At 38.9% G+C, this 21,865-nt stretch overlaps 1 protein-coding gene across 3 annotated transcripts in view; it reads right to left on the bottom strand.

Moving 5' to 3' along the window:
- Window positions 1-3,776: 3,776 nt before the first annotated feature.
- Window positions 3,777-21,865, bottom strand: part of LSAMP (limbic system associated membrane protein) — a 645,347-nt gene continuing 627,258 nt past the window's right edge. For 2 of the 3 annotated variants that reach the window (XM_030801556.1, XM_003261840.4), the window contains one exon: window positions 3,777-11,813. In XM_030801556.1, the coding sequence (XP_030657416.1) occupies window positions 11,716-11,813 (98 nt within the window). In that variant the 3' untranslated portion in view covers window positions 3,777-11,715. Of the gene's footprint in view, window positions 11,814-17,994; window positions 18,028-21,865 lie in introns of all 3 variants that reach the window. The other variant, XM_003261841.4, reaches the window with a different exon arrangement.

Below are 21,865 nucleotides of genomic sequence, written 5' to 3'. Positions count from 1 at the left end.
ATCTGGGTGGGCACAATCTAATCAGCTGCCAGTGCAGCTAGAATATAAGCAGGCAGAAAAATGTGAAAAGAGAGACTGGCCTAGTCTCCCAGGCTACATCTTTCTCCCATGCTGGATGCTTCCTGACCTTGAACATCAGACTCAAGTTCTTCAGTGTTGGAACTTGAACTGGCTCTCCTTGTTCCTCAGCCTGCAGATGGCCTATTGTGTGACCTTGTGATCGTGTGAGTTAATAATAACCTTCCTTGTTTTAAAAGCACATGGCAAATCAGCAGCACCTTACATTCTCTGGTAGCACCTGAGAATGGTTGGGATTGTAAAAGGTGAGTTAGAAGATGTCCCTCAATGAACGTTCTCAGACACAGTCCCCAGTGCTCACCAAAGATCCTCAACAGTTTGAAATCCATTGACCAGGACATAGCTTTGACTGATAAAAGGATATCCCAATTGGCCAGTAGCCAGTCTGGAGAAGAGTAGAGAATAATTTAAAAAGGAAAGTGAAAAGAAATTCATTTCCTCTTCATACCAACAACCAGTAAGACTTCAGTCTTGGGCTTATAGGCAACCATATTTTCCAAGTTTGTGTAATAATTTTCTTTTTAGCAGGTGAGGGAGAGATAACACTTTTTGTTTCGTAGATTTGGATTCAGGTATCTTCTACAGCTATGGTGAGGTTACAGTGATTGATGATAGAAAAGAATTTCAGATGTAGTGGGTTGGTGTAGTTGGTTGAATGGAATACAACTTAATTCTATATTGACAAACATTTGCAAAACTCTTTCCTTTAGAATCACAGACCATTTTCTTTTGAGCTCTCACATGCTGTTTTAGGCATACTTTAAAATAGATGGATGTAAAGGGAGTATAAAATGGAAGTATAAGTAGAAATAATTTCTTCTGAGGCACTAATGATGGCAAAGCCTCAAGGTGGTGTTGACTTTGTAACCCTGAAGCTTCTATGGCTTAAAAGAAATAAAATCTCAGGCTATCTTTGAAAACTTAGAGACTCCAAGTAATTTTTTTATAGATTGGTAATATAAGGTATTGTAGCAGGACGAGCTGCAGACAAGAACCCCTCAGACACCAAATTGTAGAAGGAAAGGGCTTTATTCAGCTGGGAGCATCGGCGGACTCACTTCTTCAAAAACCGAGCTCCCTGAGTGAGCAATTCCTCTTCCTTTTAAGGGCTTCCAACTCTAAGGGGGTCCGTGTGAGAGGGTCGTGATCGATTGAGCAAGCAGGTGGTACATGACTGGAGGCTGCATGCACCTGCACCCGTAATTAGAAGGGAACAGACAGGACAGGGATTTTCACAGTGTTTTTCCATACAATGTCTGTAATCTATAGATAACATAACCGATTAGGTCAGGGGTCAATCTTTAACTACTAGGCCCAGGGTGTGGCGCCGGGCTGTCTGCCTGTGGGTTTCATTTCTTCTGCCTTTTAGTTTTTACTTCTTTTTTTCTTTGGAGGCAGAAATTGGGCATAAGACAATATGAGGGGTGGTCTCCTCCCTTAGTATATAATAAAGACTGGCTGGCTTTTGTCCCCAGGTCTTGGGAGATAAGCTCTAATTCCTGGGATTTTCCAAGTAAAAGTTCTTTTTTTCGTTATTCATGTTGAGCCCCTTGGACCACACCTAATAGTGCGTACCAATAAGATGACTCAGGATGGGCCGGGCACTGTGGCTTATGCCTGTAATCCCAGCACTTTGGGAGGCCAAGGAGGGCAGATCACAAGGTCAGAAGATCGAGACCATCTTGGCCAACATGGTGAAACCCCATCTCTACTAAAATACAAAAAATTAGCCAGGCGTGGTAGCGTGTGCCTGTAATCCCTGCTACTTGGGAGGCTGAGGCAGGGGAATCGCTTGAACCTGGGAGATGGAGGTTGCAGTGAGCTGAGATCACGCCACTGCACTCCAGCCTGGCGACAGAGCAAGACTCTGTCTAAAAGAAATATAAATAACATAAATAAAATGACTCCGGGTGGGTCCCTAGATAGTTCATACTAACTTGATGACTCAGGATGGTGGCTGCACATATTAGAAAGACCACCCGTGTAATTCAGTATTGAGGCATTGAATCACATGATATCAGCCTGACCTCTGGGCAGGGGAGGGGGCTTGGACATTCAATCAATCATGCCTAGGTAATGAAATCTAGAAACAAAAACAAAAAATCTAGATGCCTGGTTGGTGATACTCTGTTCGTTGTCACATATCAATGTGCTAGAAGGTTAGTACTTCTTCAGTTCACAGGAAGAGGACAATAGAAACTCCCCCACACTAGGGACTCTCTCATACCTTACCCTATGTGTCTCTCCCTTTGACTGGTTCTGATTTGTGTTCTTTGCTATAATAAGATTGAAATCCTAAGTATAATTCCCTGAGTTCTGTGAGTCATTCTAGCAAATTATTGAACCTAAAGGGTAGTAAGAACCCTGGATTTGAAATGATCAGAAATGAGAGTGGTTTGAGAACCCTAACCTTGCAGCTGGTGTTTGAAGTGAAATAGTCTTTGAAGTGAGACTGTGTCTTCAACCTTGAGTTTGAAAAACTCATTGTAGAAGAACATTTTCAGAGTTTTTGTTTGTTTGTTTTTGAGACAGAGTCTCGCTCTGTCCCCCAGGCTGGAGTGCAGTGGCCTGATCTCGGCTCACTGCAAGCTCTGCCTCCCGGGTTCACGCCATTCTTCTGCCTCAGCCTCCTAAGTAGCTGGGACTACAGGTGCCCGCCACCACGCCCGGCTAAATTTTTGTATTTTTAGTAGAGATGGGGTTTCAGCGTGTTAGCCAGGATGGTCTCGATCTCCTGACCTGTGATCTGCCCACCTCGGCCTCCCAAAGTGCTGGGATTACAGGCCAGATTTTTTTTTTTTTTTTAAATAAAATTCAAAATGTGGAGAGATTGGGCCCATAATCTGTTTCTTTGAGCCAGAGGGGTCTAGGAATTTTGGTTCTGTTTGAGATCCTTTTCCCATTATTGAAGCCCATCATGAGTGCTCATTCCTCCATTCTATCCCTCAGTCGCCTAACTTGGGATTAATTCTCATGGACGTATTTCAAAGCCAATTCGACTCCTAAGAGTAGAACTTCAGACGCTCCCAGCCATTCCTGATGTATGATTAGCCAACCTCACCTCTTTGGACTATAGATTGCTTATTTCTCATTTTCTTTCTATGTGTCCTGTGTAATGCAGTAGGGCTTCTATAGAGATTCAGGAAACATTTCGTGAAGATAATAGGTCTCAGCAGTAATAGAAAACAAACTGCATTTTTGTAAGTAGAAATAATAGTTGGCTGTAGAAGGTACCTTAGTTCCTTCTACTGCTATGAGGTAGCATCTCATTAAAACTAACCCTTAAAGATAACCACTACTATGGAGACTTTAAAGAAAGAGCATATTTTCTAATGTTTTTGGTATCATAACCCAAGGTCACACTCAAGTCTAACAATCATAAGTGTCTTAATGCCTTATTTATAGCATTTCAGTGGTAATTTATACTTATTTCTTTTGGTCCCTTAAGGGAAAAAAAGAAAAAGCAAAAAAAAAAAAAAAAGTTCACACAATCTCCTTGCTTAGGTGAAGAAAATTCTTGTAAATACCACATTCCTTTCTGTGACAGATGAAGCATTGTTAGAACGGCTTCAAGTGATTTTTCAGTATTATTTCTGCTCTTCCCTTACATGATATTCATATCATTGGCTTCATTTTCTATTTTATTCATGAAAACCTCCAAGAAGCAGTGCAGTCAACCACAAGATCACTGACTCAGGTCAATGAAGACACATCTCCTTTTCACGTTTATTTCATTTTGTTTTAAGATCACAGAAGAGCAGAGCATTCATACGTGTAAAGTAACAGAAGAGAGAAACAGAATTTAAATACATTTAAAAAGAAAAGAAAAGAAAAGCTTTTTTTAATTTTAATTGTTTTTTTTCTACACACATTGCGCTTTTTATTTCCTTCACAGAGCTAGTACCCAGGGAAAAAAATCCACCCAATCAGCAAAAATGAAAAACCTTGAATAACGAAAAATCCCAAACAAAAAATGGCCATGTGTTTGTATCTTCAAGGGAAGTTCAGTTCATGTCTACAGGGCTGAAAAAAGGAATATATTTATATATATATTTATATGTATATAACACTGTTAATAAGGAGAATTCTAACCAAGAGCAGGATTTATACACCCTTCAGTAGAGCAGTGATAAGGAAGGTGGGGAGCATTGGGAGGTGGGGGAGGGAGTTGGAAGTGTTCTCCTTTGCTTCTCTCCCCCTGAATTTCTTCCCTTTAACCTCCCCACTCCAAGTAAATACTTAGGGAGGAGAACTTGGCCACAGTTCACCAGGATGAACAATTTCCATTCTCTGGTGAAGAGCAAAGACTTATGGAAGTGGATTCAAAAGAGGCTCCTGGTAGCCTGGGATTGCTGCAGCGTGCCATGAAGCTAGGACTTCCATGTTTTTCTTCACTTGCAAGAAGCATATTTGTGCCGCGCCTGGCTTTACATAGGGAGGGCTTGTGCAGAGAAGAATGTGGCTGTAGAAGTAGATCCAGGAGCACTGCCCAAAAAGAGGTACTTCTGAAATGACCATGAAAACGGGGAGTTGTCCCATGGACAGGTCATTCTCCCACTTAGAGAGAGCTTCGTAAGTAATCTAAGCACGTCATATATCCTTACCTACACAAAGTGATGTGATTGCTGGGAAGTGATGAACAAACCCTACTCTTCAGTGACTGGAAACTCCGATGCCTTCTGTTCTTTCAGACAATGAAATCAAACAACAACTTTGGATAGATGCTAACCTGAGCCTCTAGGACAGCTTAGGAGAAGAGGATCTGTGCTCAATGCATCCAGAACATGGCACAAGAAAATAATTCCTTATTAATTGCTTGAGAAATCATCCTTTCTGCTTACCCTCTTCTCAGAGAACCTAACTTTCACATTTGATTTTGGCCTTCACAACAATTCATACTGTCTTCAACGCTGTAACCTCCTAAATTGTGTTTATTTTTGTTTTATTTTCAGCTTGTCTTCTTTAAATAGAATTGACTTGTACTTTCTGAAAACAATACTTGTTTTCTCCCCATCTATTTGCTGTATTTCATAGCCTATAATTCAAGCTTTGGGAAACTTATCCCATGAGAAATTCCTTCCAAAACAAAATGTATTGTCTTGCCCATTTCTTACAGATCAGCCTTTGAACCTGACTGGGACCCCATGCTTACCGCCATCAGCACAAGCAAAGTGTTTCCAAGGACACACATTTACTGTAATGAGGTACTTGGCCCAGGATGAGAGAAAACTAATGTTTCCTTTCTTATGCACAACGTCCTCATTTGTTACATGCATAATACCCAGTCTGGCTATTTTCCTTCCTATGAAAGATTATTAGAATATAATTCCACATTTAGGTTTTATAATATTATAAACAAGGAAACAACCACAGCTATGTCAGTGTCCTTAGTGTAATTTGAATGTGTCCCTTCTCTGCTATAAAGTTTTGATCAGAAGAAATTTACAGACCCAGTCCAGAGTCCCTGTATTCTAGCAGTTTTGGGTTTAGAAATGAAGACGGTAGAATGATAGTTCTGAGAAGTGATGAGAATACAGAGACCAAACTAGAGATAACAAACAGCTGCTGTTTACAAACAGTGCTGGGCACAGCACTAAGGGAATATTAAATTCTTATTCAGAATAAAGGTTAGAGTTGAAAGAGATTTTAGAGATGTCAACGGAATCCATCACTTTCAGGATGAGAAAACCAAGACTCAGGAAGGTTAAATGACTTGCCAGTGTCTCACAGCTTTATTTGTGGCCGAACTTGGGGTTAGAACCCAATTCTCCTGACTCCCAATTCAATACACCTTCTACCTCACTTTAAAGTTGTCAGTTTATCTTAGATGATGAGGAAGCAGTACCAAGAAGACACTTGGGAGTTGATACAACAGGCACATGAGCCCTTAAAACTCCTTCCTCTCTGTTTTTTTTTTTTTTTTTTTTTTTTTTTCTCTTAGGTAGATTAGTGTATTTAAAGCCTGAAGTTAATTTGACCTAAAATTTTTATAAGTCTTTGCGGAAAGTTCACTTGTTTCCTGAAATCATCTCCTTGATAATTTTTTATGTAACAGTTGTTCATATTGTAGGAATGATATATATGTCATCCTGTTACACGCGTCAGGCACTTCAAAAAGACTCCAAGAGAACATGCTTGAGAAAGATAACTCCCAATTAAAAATGATTCAGTCCCTCACTTGCAATATTCAGGATAAATGTGTGGAAACATTAGGCTACCAGATAAAGAAAAGGTAGTTATTTCCTAGGGTGACTCAGCAAGATATTTCTTGAGGATGTAACATTTTTTATATTGCACAATTTCTTAGAATCCAGATGGCAAGCTTTCCCACTGCTTTTGTTGAATGGAAAATAAAAACTGAGTAATATTTTGCTCATCATGGTTTAGGTCACTTCCTTGGAGCTATTTAAATAAGACATCTTAGATGGTGAGAAAGGAGTAAAAAGGAGATAGCTGGGAGTGGATACAGCAGACATATAGCCCTTAAAACCTTTCCCTCTCTCTTTCCCTTTATTTCCCTTGCTTTGGGGTCAGGTGAGACAACTACAGCAACAGTTGGGACAATCTCCACTTAGATCCTGAAAGGTCAAAGAGGTGACTTGAGCAGGATATAAACCTTGAACTGTTCCTGTGGGTCTGCTTCCTTTGGCTAAGGCAACATCCTATTTGGAGCTTTAGTCGTAATTCTTCCCATTCTGAACTGTGAAACGTTTCGGTTTTTATTTATTTTTATTTGATTTCTTTTCCTTAAGAATCATAGGTTTAGCAGTAGTTGGGCACTGCATGAAAAATGAAGTTTACATAGTTTATATTATGTACATAAACTAGTGATTTACATTGATTTACACATGATTGGTGCCTAATTTATTAATCAGCACGCAGCATGTAAATGTGCTCAAAAGAAATCAAGGTTTAAAATAAGTTTTCCATAATATTCATAAACATTTTCGCTGGTGTAAATGTTAAACCTAAACCCAACGTTAACACCAGCTTCCTTGCCAAGAGAAAAGTGAGATGTACATTCTGGGTGAAAACAAATTCTTTCCTAAATTTTGGTTGGCGACATTTGAACAGCATAGCTACATGCAAATGAGAATAGTTTACTTCTTTTCTGCTAGTATGCACATAAATGTAAACTCCATTTTGCATTTAGTGAGATGTTTACAGATATTATGCCAACCATGATGGAAAATTTACATCACTGAGGCAAATGCAGTCTTTGGAGAAGAAATATTCTAAACATTTAAGCAAGGAGGAGGCTTCCTAAACTGCATTTTTGTTTCTTAACTCAGGGTCTTATCTCACCATTTTTGTGGTATGTTTCACATTTGTCTTCAAAATATTAATAGTTTATGTAGGTCAGATATAGCATTGTACTTATATTTCTCTTTAAAAATGATATTGGTAACCAAGACTAAATGCAGGCTAAAAGGTTATGAGGATGAAAAGAAAAATGAGGATATGGTTAATCCCATTAAACACAGTCTATAAGCAAATTTCTTTTCGGCAAATAATTACAAAATGGAAAAAGTGGGGCTCTATGTCTTTCTACATGAGCACAGATTTTTTTTCTAAACAACCAAATTCAGTACTTTTCTTCCTTTTAAGGTCAAAACATTATTCTTAATTTGTCTTATAATACATACATTATTGTAAATATAGCATCTATAAAGATAAGATAAAAAATACACACACATATATATTACTGTTTTCCACAAATAATTCGAGCCCTGCAAAGAACAAAATGAAAAATTCAGGGAGAATAGCCAATAGAAACAGTGAAACCACAACCAACTCAGGGATGGAATCTGCGACTCTGGAGGATTCAAGAAGCTCACAACTTGGTCAAGTAATAACTCAAACAATTTCATGCTGAGGAGTTTAGCTTTTGTGTGCAAAGGAGGTAAGTCCATTTTTGGAGGAGAAACAGATTTTTGTTTGGTCCTCCAAGAACGTGAAAATCACGAGTACTTTTACAAGGTCTCTATGAGTAGCCCCAGTAGTCTGACTATGTAGTAAAAAAATGCCCATGGCAAGTGAGAAGTCTGTCTGACTTGGAAGAGAAGGCGAAGGTCAATGGGGCAGTCCTTCCTGACAGAAAACCCATCTGCTTTTCTATAAGCCTTAGTTCTTTTCAGACATGGGGATTTCATGTCTCAAAACAAGCAAGCCTTTTTATCCAACAAGGCAAAACCTTTGCTCAACAATTGCACAGAGCATAATTACAATTCTGCAGTTGTAAAGCCCTGGATAGTTCTCATTCTTCAGGAAGCACCCTGGGTCAAAATCATTTCTGTTTTTGTTAACTGAAAGTTGGGTCTAAGGATTTCGTTTTACGAATGGTGGAGTTTTACTTTGTATACAAAGGATATTAAATTTATTAGCCACTCAGATTAATTGATGAATTTCACTCCTCTCAGTATATTATTTCCAACCAGTTGGTGCTTTTCAGTGCAGGGTTTCAAACTTTGATTACCAAGGGACAAGATTCTTGAAGGAATTTATTCCAATATGATTAACTAGATTCCAAGAAGTCTTATGTTGAGATTTCAATGATTCTTGGTGTCAGTCCTCTGGCCCTACCTTTCCCTGACCTTCCTCTAAACTATATTTTCCTCCATTGTTCACACTGCTTAGGGAACACTTGCAATCCTATGAGATTTCTGGGGACAATGTTTTCTCTGAAACAGGAGCCAGAAGCAAATTTTTAAAATTCCCAGATCCTGCTAGAGACATAGGCAAACACCACATTTAAATATATGTTTAATTATGTTTAATATATGGTCCATTATATTAAAACTGAGGGAACAAATGGTGCTGACGTGGCAGACATTTATTTCAATGGAGAAGTTCCTCCCATGGAACCAAGACCTTGTCCTCATGATAAAGTGGAGACAATAAGAAAGCCAGGAATATAATTAAGGCCTGTGACATGCCATGGGGATCTGTTTCTGAAGCTAATACTAACATCCGACTTCTAACAACATCCAACTTAACTCCTTCTACTTTTCTCTTCCTGTATATCTTTAAATTAGCATGCACTTTTCTAAAGCCACACACTTAAGTGTGTGCCTCTTCAATTTTTGGGGAATGCTTATTATTAAAGATGATACCCTTTATTCTTGAACTAAGAAGACCAAACTGTTTAGAGAACTACCTGATTGTCAATAAATTGATGCTGTATAGGAATATGGCTCACCTTCCCTATATTTTACTAGCTACCTTCTTGGATGAGAATTTGTTTTCTCCCCTATGTCAGAATCTGCTATAAACGCTCTTAACCATCCCCAAGCTGAATTTTTCCTTGTTTCAAGTCTAAACTGCAAAATCATGAAAGAAGGCTGTGATAAGCTTCTAAAACAAACAATACAATCCCTTAGAAGAAATTAACAATGCTACTTAGATCTTTCTCCCTCCTTCCTTCCTTTCCTTTCCTTTCTGCTTCCTGCCTGCCTGCCTGCCTGCCTGCCTGCCTCCCTCCCTGCCTCCCTCCCTCTCTTCCTTCTTTTCTTCCTTCTTTCCTTTTTTTCCAGTTACAAAGTTTCTCATTTTATATCATGGAACAGCTATTTACAAGGTTCCAACTTAATGATGTACCATATTTGGCTTTGCAAGATTACATTCAAATATAATCTCAAAATAATCCTCTGTCCTCTCATGAACTGAACCACTTTCAATGCTTACTACTGTGTAAGTGAGAGCAAGGGTTGGTTTTCTGACAAAGATATCTACATGCAGAGAGCCAGCTCTCTCTGCAAGACATTTCCTAAGAAGAAATCCTTCTGGTGATGTGGTAACACCAAGCTTTGTGGTACTCATAACATTTCTGTCTAAATTTATTCCAAGTTGCCCAGCAATTTTGGTTAAGGACCTAGATCACATTTCAGTGTTAATGTCAAGATGACTCTTATAGATGTAAATTTAAATAGAGCAGGGAAGGTGAATATCATGCAATTCTTAGCACCCTGGCATAGGATAACAGTGGACCACCACGAACAGTGGTGCTGCAAACACCATCAGTGAAACAGAACAGCGATTATGCAGGAAACCAAATAAAACATTAACCTAGAACACTGGGAAAAACATCTGCAGAGGAGCACAAGGAGTGAACTGCTTTTCATTATGGCCAATGCTCTGTATTAGAGCTCTGACAGTATCTCCAGGATATGGTAGGAGCCTGGGCATCTGTTGACTTTTTCTGCCTTGCTCACTTTCACTGTATTTTATCTGAAATAGGAAACAATCTCTGCTCAGGGGAATTCATGGGACAAATGTTATTTGAAGATTAGGGAGGAGGTAAAACAGGGCTGCTTAGGATCTCCAAGTGGTTCATCATTCTTCCACTGGGAGTTGACACTTGGAGACCTTCCTGTTTCTGGGGATTTACTCAACACATGCTGCTCATTTTCACAGTGGAGCAGGGCCCACCCTGTTAAATGCCAGGAAATATATGAATCCCTCAGACTCATGAAATGAGAGTAAAATCTGAAATTTTCTCTCCTAGGTCACCTCGTCCACGTCATAATTCCTTATACTGTTTGCTTACCCCATCGATAGTAGGCACTTTCATTTACAGTGATATTCTGAGTGACTCCCCACTCGGTTCTGATGATGGGACTAGGAGGAATATGGGGTCCTGCCCTTGGAAGGGGCACAGCTTGGTTTGAATACACACTGATGCCATGTGACAGCCATGGATGGGGGGAGGACTCTGCTCCTTGCCTCTTTCCCCGCCATCTCCCCCAGCAATTTGTTACAGCCGCATCTCACAATTACAATGCAGGACAGTATCTACAGCACAATGAGTCTATGTACACATGGACCATTCCCTTGGCATGCTTTAGAGAGAGACACACACACGCTCACACACGTACACCCACGTGAGAGTGAAAGACTTGAGCACACACGCACAGTGGAGAAAAGTAAAATGGCACTTCCTAGCATTTGCGGCATGACTAGTGCTCTGGGGAGGGGGTGGGGGTGAGGAGAGGTGAGGGAGGAAAGGTGGGTAAAAAGGGAGTATCTCTGGTGGGTGTGGGGGAGATAGAACGCACTGGAGGGAGAGGGGATGATCTCTAAAGTTGGAGAGATAGTGGAGGAAGGAAAGCCAGAGAAAGGCTCAACATAAGATTCCATTGATAGTCTGAAGTGGCTACAAGTCAGCTCAAATGAAAAATAGAATTAAAAGGTTATGGAAATATAAACACCAAAGGCAAGACATTATTTTTTTTCCCCACAGATGAAAAAAGATGAAGGAAGGAAGGATAAAGTGTGTGTTGGGGGCTTAATATCCATCTGGTTCTTCTCTTATTTTTACAGCATCCGGATGTCCTTAGTGTGATGTAGTCTTTACACAGCATACATTTGCTTAGTAGATATAAACATATCCCAGTAGAACCTTCTCCATCCTGAATGATACATAAATTTTTAATGATGGACTGTAAAATTGTTTTAAATGTTGTATTTTCTTCTTCATTTTCTTATTTCCCCCTTCATGTATAAACACACAAAGTTGTGAAATAAACGGTCTCCCCCATCTCTCTCTCTCTCTCTCTCTGTCTCTCTCTCTCTCTCTCTCTGTATTCTGTGTGACGCATTTTTGTGTGTTTTTTAAATTATTTTTAAATTTTTATTCTATTAACATTTGCTGAGAAGGCAGAGCAGAGATGCTGCCAGCAGCCACAGTGGTACGGCCAGACTGATGGATCCATTTATTCCTCTCACCGACCCAGGTCCTGCAGAGCAAAAGAGGAGAGAGAAAAAGAGAATGAGTTACATGGGCCCACTGTATGTTATAGCTGACTGCTGATGGTATCAGAGGTAAGACCTGGCCGGGTACTAGCGTCTCAAAGTTACTGCACTTACGTGCAGCCCAAGAAGGGCTCAAAACCTTTCTAAATCCTTCTTCTCCTTGGGCTACAAGTATCCTAAGGGGCATCATTGGCTGAAACACTTCTAAATATAAAATGCTCTTGCCAGATAAATCCTTAAACTGGCTATCACTAATGTGTCTGATGGTCAATAGGCTCCTGTTCACCCAGCCTCCTCCTGTTGGCCCTGCCCGAAGTAGCCCTCTGGGGCCAGCACTCATAAAGGTTCCAAGCATTGGTGAGGGTCCTTCAGCAGTCAGACATGGGTCTTCTGGCCAATTCATCACGGCATCTCCACCAATAAAGCATGGAACCAATCCACGACTCCCTCTGTCCCCGGGAAGAGGCAGTAATTACTTATTTGCTAATAGGGGGGGGGGAACTGTTTTAAAGTAATGCTTATGGCTAGATGGTACCTTAGCAAGGGAGAAAATAAGTCAATACATCTTAAAATCTTAAGAGGCAGCAAAGGATCAACTCCTCCAAACTCTTCATTTGTCACTTTAAAAATCAAAAACAAAAACAAAGACGGTAACAACAAAAATAAACAAACACACCTAGAGAGGTTGAGAGGCAGGTCCAAACCATGAGCAGAACTGAGATTTGAACTTACCCGGATTAACCTGGAATGGCAATCCGTGTTTCCTGCTGCCACCTTAGTTTTCCCAACGTGAACACAATTTGGGGGATGTGGGTGTGGGTCTGAGAGGAGAAATAGGATGGATAGGAAGCTGGAGAGGCGGCTTGTGTGTTCATAAAAGAGAGGATTGGGGAGGAGGAAATCAGTGGTCTGGCAGAAGAGCTTATTGTCGGTGCTTTGCTTGTTCCATTTTCTCCTTTTGTATAGTTTTGCTCATATTCCATTAAAGGGAAAAAATAGTATTTTTCACTACAGGGACTTTCGGATTTAAGACTACATACTTAAACAATGATGTTCAAAAGAGAAATTGGTGTGACTGTAATTGTCAGTCACTTAAAAATTTTGAGAGTGCATATGCAGATGGATTCTGTGTGTGTGTGTGTGTGTGTGTGTGTGTGTGTGTGTAAAACTATGATGGTTTGCAGGTATGATGGAAGCATCTCCTGGTATGTGAATTTTTCCAAAACTGTTTACAAACATACCCAGTTGGAGATAGGATAACAGCGAAAAATGCCAAATTCCGTGGTCTCCTAATCTATGCTTTATGTAAATAATAAAAGCAACAACAACAATAAAAACAAAACCACAAACAATTATACAGCACTTACTACACAATTTTGTCACGACTGCCTTATAAGCACACAGCCATGCTATAAGGTAGATACTATGATGAAACCTGTTTTACAGTGAAATGATCGAGGCACAGGGAGATTGGATGCGCTGTAGAAGTTTACACAACTTGTAAGCAGAGGAGCTGGGGTTTTTACCCAGGTATCTGGCTCCAGAGACTTTGCCTGTCACTACTACACAGTAAAGGGGTGCCTGTAAGTCTCCTGTCAACATTCAGCAAATTAAACTTGGGTTTGATTAAAATGGTCAGCACAAACAAAAACAAGGAGACAACTACTATCATTGCAAAGAAGATTTTTGATAGGAGAGTTTTGGCTGGAATACCTTCTTGAGAATATTAAAAACATCACCTAATATAAAAATATGAACATATACAAACTTTGATCAGCATACAGTATAAAATGAGCTGTATTATGTGTAAATCTATGGAAACACAGAATAAAGATTCAATAAATATCTAATTTTCTGAATTGTTATAGGATCATATTAACAAAAGACACCTTAGCTACCTTCAGGTTCATGCATTTCATGAGGAATTAAGGTTCAGTGAGATTCTGTATCTTGCATGAAAGCACTTGATTAGTAATTGTTGACCAGGCGCTTAAATTCAAGTGTCTTAAGTCAGCTCAAGGCCTTTCCTAATCCACTTCTATGTCTCCTACTCCCACCCTTTTTGGACTTTTGGGACCTTCAAGCTATCTTAGTGGCAACTTCCCCCAGGGCTTTTGGGCTGGTAGGAATGTTACTTTCCTAACCTTTTAGTCTTTTTATGTACACTAGATGGCAAGAGCTCCTTGGCATGTTTGGTTGTATTTGTGTATTGACGAAGTTTTCAAAACAGAGAAAAACTACACAAAAATTAAGGCCATAGAGGGTTAGGCAAAAAATACTTGTGTTTGCACCAGAGATAGTGTAAAACGAAAGGTTTTCAGAAAGGGTCCAATTCTGCTGATTTCCTTAATCTCATTTTTAGTGCAAGGACAGGCTAGATTATCTTGCAGATATCCTGGGGCTGAATGATATCTTAGGAAGGTTAAGACTAGTCTTATCATTTTATTTGACAGTGGTAAGTATTTGAGAAAGCCAAAATTCCATTATTGAAAAATATATTACAGAATATATGAATCTAGATAAACATGTTCACATATAACATTCTCGATAATACATGTATACATACACATACATACAAAGTATATGTTATATACTTACTCATATATGCACATGATATACACACATATTGATCTTTTATAAATAATTCAGAATTAACTGTTATTTTCACATGCTATTCTGTTATAATGAGGAACCTCAGTATAACTATGTTAATAATCTTTAATTTTATCCTTCCTAATATTATTATATACAGTCATATGCTACATTACATTTCAGTCAAAGATGAACCATGTATACAAAGGAGGTCCTATAAAGTTATAGCACTGCATTTTTACCATACCTTTGCTGTCTAGATAAGTTTATATACACAAATACTTACCATTGCCCATAGTATTCTGTGTAGTAACATGCTTGCAGGTTTTTAGCCTGGGAATAGGCTATACCATATACACTAGGTGTGTAGTAAGCTATATTATCAAGGTTTGTGTAAGTATATTCTATGATGTTCACAAGAATGAAGTCACATAATAATGCATTCCTCAGAATGTATCCCAGTCATTGATGTATAAGTATATTTGAAACTTATTTTGTGCATCAAAGATATCTTCATCTCTATCAATTATTATTTATTAAGTGCTCTCATATAGCTATTTAGTGTACTTATATGACTTACTGTTTTCATAATTGGGTTTGAGAGTAAATAAATAGGCTTAAAAAATACAAGGGTAAATGGGTGGTAATTGGGAAATCATCAAAAGTGTGTATGCAATTATAGATATATGTGACTGCATAGGAGACTACTTCAGTTAATGGCTATTTCAGGGAAGAATAATCAGCAAAATCATTAATTATGTTTTACTTCAGAGTTATGAAATTTCTGCTTATTTGTGGAAATGCAAATGATAAATCTTATTTCCCACACCAGATGGCCAAGCTCAGCAAGTGCTTTCATATACTGACAGATAAAATGAAAGCAAGAGTCTGCAAACATAAATTAGCCTTAAGAATAGATGGGCAAATAGAACCACAATTCAAATTTTGCTACGTCTTTTTCATATAACAGATAAAAATCATATTTTAGTATCCAACCACATTCTATATGTGTGCTATATATGTGCACACCCACTGATGTATGTGGTATCTGGTAAACATTCAGTAAATTGTATTATTACTAATCCAAATGCAGAAGTTTGGATTACAGAAAGAGATGAAATACCAACCTGAATCAAAGGCATTGATTTGTGAAATGGGTCAAGGCTTTTAATGTTGACTCTAAGGAGCAAAATTCGGCTGCAGCAGGACTGCAAATCATAAGTCAACATGCCAGGTCAACGTTCTCAACCCCAAGGTGGAATAAGAGATTCTGTGTCCAGGTGAACGCTGGATTGCAGTTTCCCATAACAATGAAAGGGAATTTGTGATTAAGGGCAAGATTGATAAAACATTCTGAAACTGAGGGATATGAGAATTTTTTGGCAAGTCTCTAGACTATAAATTTGATTCAGGATCTGGAGCCAATTGATTTGTCTTTCAGTAAAACCTCAAGGAAAGGACCAGGTGATTTTTCAACACCTGTTTTAGAGAGCGTATGCTTAGAGACACTTTGTAATTCAAATCTGGTCAACAGTTTTCTGTTGCTCCTCCTAAGGAGCCCATTTCTTGGATTTAGGACTAAATTCATTCAAAGGGGTTGTTAATTATGCTCCTAGTGATCGTTGGGTATTCCTTCCAGCCACTAAGAAATCAAGATAAATCATAATTTTATTCCAGTTCGTAGTTCAGCCATACGAGAAAAAAAGCCAGAGGAGTTAGTTTGAATTCTCTTAGAATTATTAAGGGCTGATTGAGTGACTGAAAATAGAACAAAATTCTAAACAATTTGTAAAATACTTGTTTAACAAAGGAGAACTGTAATTTACACAGTCTCCTAAGAATCTGCCTCCCGTATCATCTAGCCCAGCCGACTAAGGCATGTTCGGATCCTGGGAAGACATATTTAAAAGGAAGCCTGATAAAATTGACTTTGGCGCCCCCTGCTGTCCATTTTCTGCCAGTACAGCTTCCTCTGGGTGAATGAACTGGAGATTAAAGCTCAGGCTGGAGCAAATTAGAGGGGAAATACGACAGTCCCCGCTTATCAGTGGCTTTGTTTTCTGCCGTTTCACTTACCTGAGGTACATACAGTACAATAAGATGTTCAGAGAGAGAGAGAAAGAGATAACATTCACATAACTTTTATTACAGTATTTTTTTAGAATTGTTTTATTATTATTGTGGTTAAATCTCTTACTGAGCCTAATTTATAAATTAAACTTCATCATACGTATGTATACGAAAAAACATAGTGTATATAGGTAGGGTTCTGTACTATTTGCAGTTTCAGGCATCCACTGGGGTCCTGGGGCCATATCCCCTGCGGATAAGGGGGAACTACTATATCGATGTTTACTTTGAGTAATGGGTCTTAAAATCAATTGAATGTGAGCTCTTCCTACATTTTCTTTATCTCTTTATGCATTTTCTCTACTCTCTATAAAGTGAGATTTTGGTAATACTCTCACATTAAAGTCAGAATCATCACATCTTTTTCATCAACACAGCAGCAAGTATTTAAGCATACAAATTTTTAAAATTTTAGTCCAATACATAGAACTTCTGGTGACACTGGCAGTTTATTTCGTCTTTGAAAGAAAAAAAAAATGCTTTGGCTTATTTTTTCAACCACATATCAAAGCCATAATGTGTCACATATAATACTAGCCACTTAAGATTAAAACATAATTGGTAATCGTGGCATTGGGAAGAAAAGAAGGGCTGAAAGGGACAATATTTTATGCCTTCTTGAAGGCCTCAAATGATCCTGTTTCCAAGTATATATTCATGGCTGCCTCTTCCCTGTTGCCTTCAGTGAGGACCTTCCAGCACTGGCCATAAACACGGTGCTGGCCCTTTCTTGGGAGTAAGCAACAAAGTGTCCATAATCTGTGTGGCTCTTGTTCACTGGTGGGACATAAGTTCCACAAGAATAGGTTTCCACAATTGAGAGTGATCTTGGTTGTCTCACCCCTCTGAGACTCAGAGAGGAAGATGCCTTCATATGAGACAATTATAATCATGTAGATGACCATCAGGAAGTAAAGAGGGTGGGATCTGGCCACATAGGTGCCTCTGTGGCTCTGGTCTGGGGATAGACACTGTTAGGGACTAGGATTTATTGGACTTGTAAAGACAGCACCTCAGATTTAGTAACTACTTGCATTTTAGGGTCTGTTTTATGAAGCCAACAAGTGAATGTAAAATAGGCTCTGCATCTCTTCTGAGAGCCCTGTCACTGGGCAGTGAACATTTCCAAAATTGCAGCTCTGTCAGAATGAACCATGAATACTTAAGAAAGGGAAAGTAGGAACAGGGAGTAGGGCAAAGCATTACTTGCTCTGTTCCAGGGATTTAAAAATAAATTACTGTTAAGAGCAATATAACGGTCATGGGCTTGATCAGCAACTTTTTGTAAATGAAAAAGTTTACAATTTGGAAAAAACAGTCCCAGATGTGTTATGGAAATTATCACAAATTATTCCACTGAAACTCAAGTATATAAGACAACAACATATTGCTGTGAAATCTTAATTTTGACATATGGAAGGTAACCAAAAATAAGAACCATACCTTTTTGCTTGAAGTGCACGGTGGTACCAATTTCTAAAATAAGAAACATTAAGCAAAACAAAAACAAATAAAAAATCTTTATCAATTAAGAAGAAACACAAAGGTAGTCTGATACTCTCCACTGAAAGGAGAATAAGAGAAAAGGAGGAAAGAACATTTTAATAGGAAAGAATATCGGTAGAGATGGAAAAAAAGGCAAATGGAAAGAGATTGTTTTGTTGGAACAAATGTGCAGTTGGAGGTGGCAAAAATGATTTGCAACTTCAAATACCTGATGCTACATTGTATGCATGTAGACAAGTTCAAGAACTCTGAGTATGGAATGTAAAGGTACTCTTGACTGCAATTTAGTGGAATAATAGAATGTGTCTGATCCATAACTCCTATCATTTTGCCCTGGTTTATTCCACTCAAGCCAACTGGCCATCCTGCTCTTCTTCCAACAGATCAAGTCTATTCCAACTTAAAACTTTCACACTTGCTTTTCATTTGCTTGGAATATTCTTCCCCTAGATCTTTGTATTGATCACTTAGTCACTTCATTCAGATTTCTGCTGAAATGACACCAACTCGAAAAGGACTCCTCTCATCATCTTGTTAAAAATAGCATCTTCTGTTATTTTCTCTATTCCTTTACCCTGCTTTACTAATCTAAATAGCACTTACCTCTAACCTGACATCATGTTATGCATATACTTTTTGCCTATTTATAGTTTTGTCTTCTCCATTAGACTATATGCTCCACGAGGGCAGCAACAGTGTATGCCTTCTCAAATACTGTATCTCTAGTGCTTAAATTAGAGCTTGGCAGGTAGTGGATATTCAATAAATATTTGTTTAATTTATAAATAAGTCTCAGGGTCAGAAGAGCTCAGGTAGGTTAAATATTTGGTTTCTCTTTTAAGTATCTTTATCAAGTAAACCACAATGCTCTTAGGTCTTTAGTAGCAAATATGTAAAACTTCCATAGGATACCACTTTGAAGCTCACAGACAACTTAGTGGGTGCTCAGATAGAAGATCCCAAACTGCTGGTGGAATACGGAACCGTCTTTTTGTCCTTGAAGCCCATCACTTGCAGTTATTTCTATTTAACAAATGCAACGTGTTGCAAGTTCATACAGAAAGACGGAGTAAGAATTCTCCTCTCTTAGCAGAAGCCAGCACTCACCCTGGAAGTGAAGCCAGGTTCTATTAATATATAAAACAATGGTCTCTAGCTGTTGACAACTTTCTGTATATGTCTCATCACCTAACCACTGATGTTTTAAGTTGTGTATTAAACATACTGCCACTTGTTTCCTTTCATAATACCAGCTTTGATATCTTTTCTTTGGGATCAACATATTGCATTAAAAAATATTGAAAGGCAGTGTGGAGAATATGTTCATGAAAACATGAGGAAACTGAGGCCCAGAGAGGTCATTTGCAAAGTGAGAGGCAAAGCTGAGACCGAAATTTAGGGCTCCCACTTCTCTAGACAGAACCTAGTCCATTATTCCACAATACCCCTTTGGCAGTTTTTATGAAAGCAATGCCTGTATGACTCAAGAGGTATCACTGGGGTATTTAAATGATTCAATACTGGCTGGAAAGGTACGACTCTTGTGCAAAGTGCAACTTCCCTTCTTTCTTGCATCAAGCCTCTTAGCTTATTATGATAAGAATTTTTAAGAACCCCTTAAGGCCACAGAGCGATGCTCTTTCCTAAATGAGGCCTCAATCCTCAATGAGGCCATCTTCAGTTAAAGAACACTAAGTTTCTGGTACACAGGCTTCATGGGAATGATTTCAAGCAATTGTTCAGAAATCCAGACAGGTAGGAAGCCCAGTGATTCTGCTGAAAGCTTTCTCTTAACCTCTCTTTGCATCAGTTTCATCATCTCTAAAATGAGTTTACTTACATGCACCTTATAAATTTGTGCTATGAATTAGATCAGTCAATCAACATACTATATTTACAATGGTGCCAGACGCATAATAAATGCTCGATAAATGAAAGTTGTCAGTTTTGTGGTAAAATCCCTTCTAGACAGGATTATTAGTGCAATTTTAGTGGAGAGAGAAAAATACATCTTAACAAGCAAGTCATGGCATTACAAGTCCGAAGAATTTATATATATAAAATTATATATATATAAGAAAGAAGGAAAGTTGCACTTTTATATATATATAAAACTGCAGCAACATGATGAACAAACACTGGGAGATTCTAGCACAAAAAAAGTGATTGGAGGCTGGGCGCGGCTCACGCCTGTAATCCCAGCACTTTGGGAGGCTGAGGAAGGTGGATCACCTGAGGTCGGGAGTTTGAGGCCAACCTGGCCAGCATGGTGAAACCCCATCTCTACTAAATTAGCCCAGAGTGGTGGCATGTGCCTGTAATCCCAGCTACTCGGGAAGCTGAGGCAGGAGAATCACTTGAACCCGGGAGGCGGAGGTTGCAGTGAGCTGAGATCAGGCCCTTACACTCTAGCCTGGGCAACAGAGCGAGATGCCATCTCAAACAAAAAAAAGTGGCCTGGCTCAGTGGCTCACGCCTGTAATCCCAGCACTTTGGGAGGCCGAGGTGGGCAGATCATGAGGTCAGGAGTTCGACCAACACGGTGAAACCCCGTCTCTACTAAAAACACAACAAAATTAGCTGGGTGTGGTGGTGTGTGTCTGTAATCCTAGCTACTCGGGAGGCTGAGGCAGGAGAATCGCTTGAACCTAGGGGGTGAAGGTTGCAGTGAGATTGCACCACTGCACTCCAGCCTGGCGACAGAGTGAGACTCTGTCCAAAAAAAAAAAAAAAAAAAAAGCGACAGGAAAGCGGATTGATCACGGCACATTTTGATCAGGAAAAGTCTAGCAATGTGCCTGCATTAACCTGTCACTGGCATAGGTGTGGGTAAGAATCTACATGTGCTAATGGATTCTAATGGATCTCTTAGGAAACAGATGCTCCCCTATGAATCAACTAGAGAAAATTGATTACAAGATGCATATAAAAAATTCCCAAATATTTACTCTGTGAAGCTAATATCAGAAAAATTCAGATATGAAATATACATTTGCTTGAAATAACTTTAAAAAGCAAAACAGGTTGCCAGTTAAATGTTAAGTACTCCTCCCTATGCCTGTAATAAATCAACTTCTTTGTGAAATCCTAAAGATCTTAACACTTGGGATTCCATTTTTCTTTAGGAAAAGAGAATGGAATGCTTATTTTGGACTCTTATTTCCTACCCATCACCTTCTGTAGGAGCAGAACATTCTGAGCACATTTTTGAAAATGTGGTTATGGGTTGCCATCTTGTGGTAATACTAAGACATGCTCCTATGTGCTGTCCAAATGAATCACCTTTGTCCACGAGGTGGCAATAGTGGGAGAAATAAACACTTTTTTTTTTTTTTTTTCCAGTGTCAGGCCAGGCATGAAATACTACTCTTCAAGAGGGGACTTTTCTGTTGTTATAGACAGAATTTTTTTTTGCATTTAACACCTAAAAATTGTTGTTACTTTTCTAGTGAAAATGCAGTCTCATGTTTATGAATCAAACTGCATTGCCAGGGATATAGTTTTTGCAGCGATTTCCAGGGCACCGCACTGGAACCTATGATTTTTATGCCTTTCAGGAAAACTTCTAACTAAATATTAATATTGCTTCAGCAAATACACTTAACAAATAAGTATGGCAGTGAAGGTACAAGGTATAACAGAGAAAGGTAAATCGACTGAAGCAATGCAAAACACAACACTGGGAGATTCTAGTATAGAGAATGTACTAGGCTTTCTCTTGAGAACCTTACCATCATATGCTTAGATCTTAGCTCCTGATGAGGTGGTAGAAGGAGACAATGGGGAAATGATTTAATATTAGGAAAGG

Source organism: Nomascus leucogenys, chromosome 21 (assembly GCF_006542625.1).
Source record: "Nomascus leucogenys isolate Asia chromosome 21, Asia_NLE_v1, whole genome shotgun sequence".
NCBI classification, from domain to species: Eukaryota; Metazoa; Chordata; class Mammalia; order Primates; family Hylobatidae; genus Nomascus; species Nomascus leucogenys.
The sequence above is the reverse complement of the archived record's forward strand: the minus strand, read 5'-3'. Positions and strand labels throughout refer to the sequence as shown.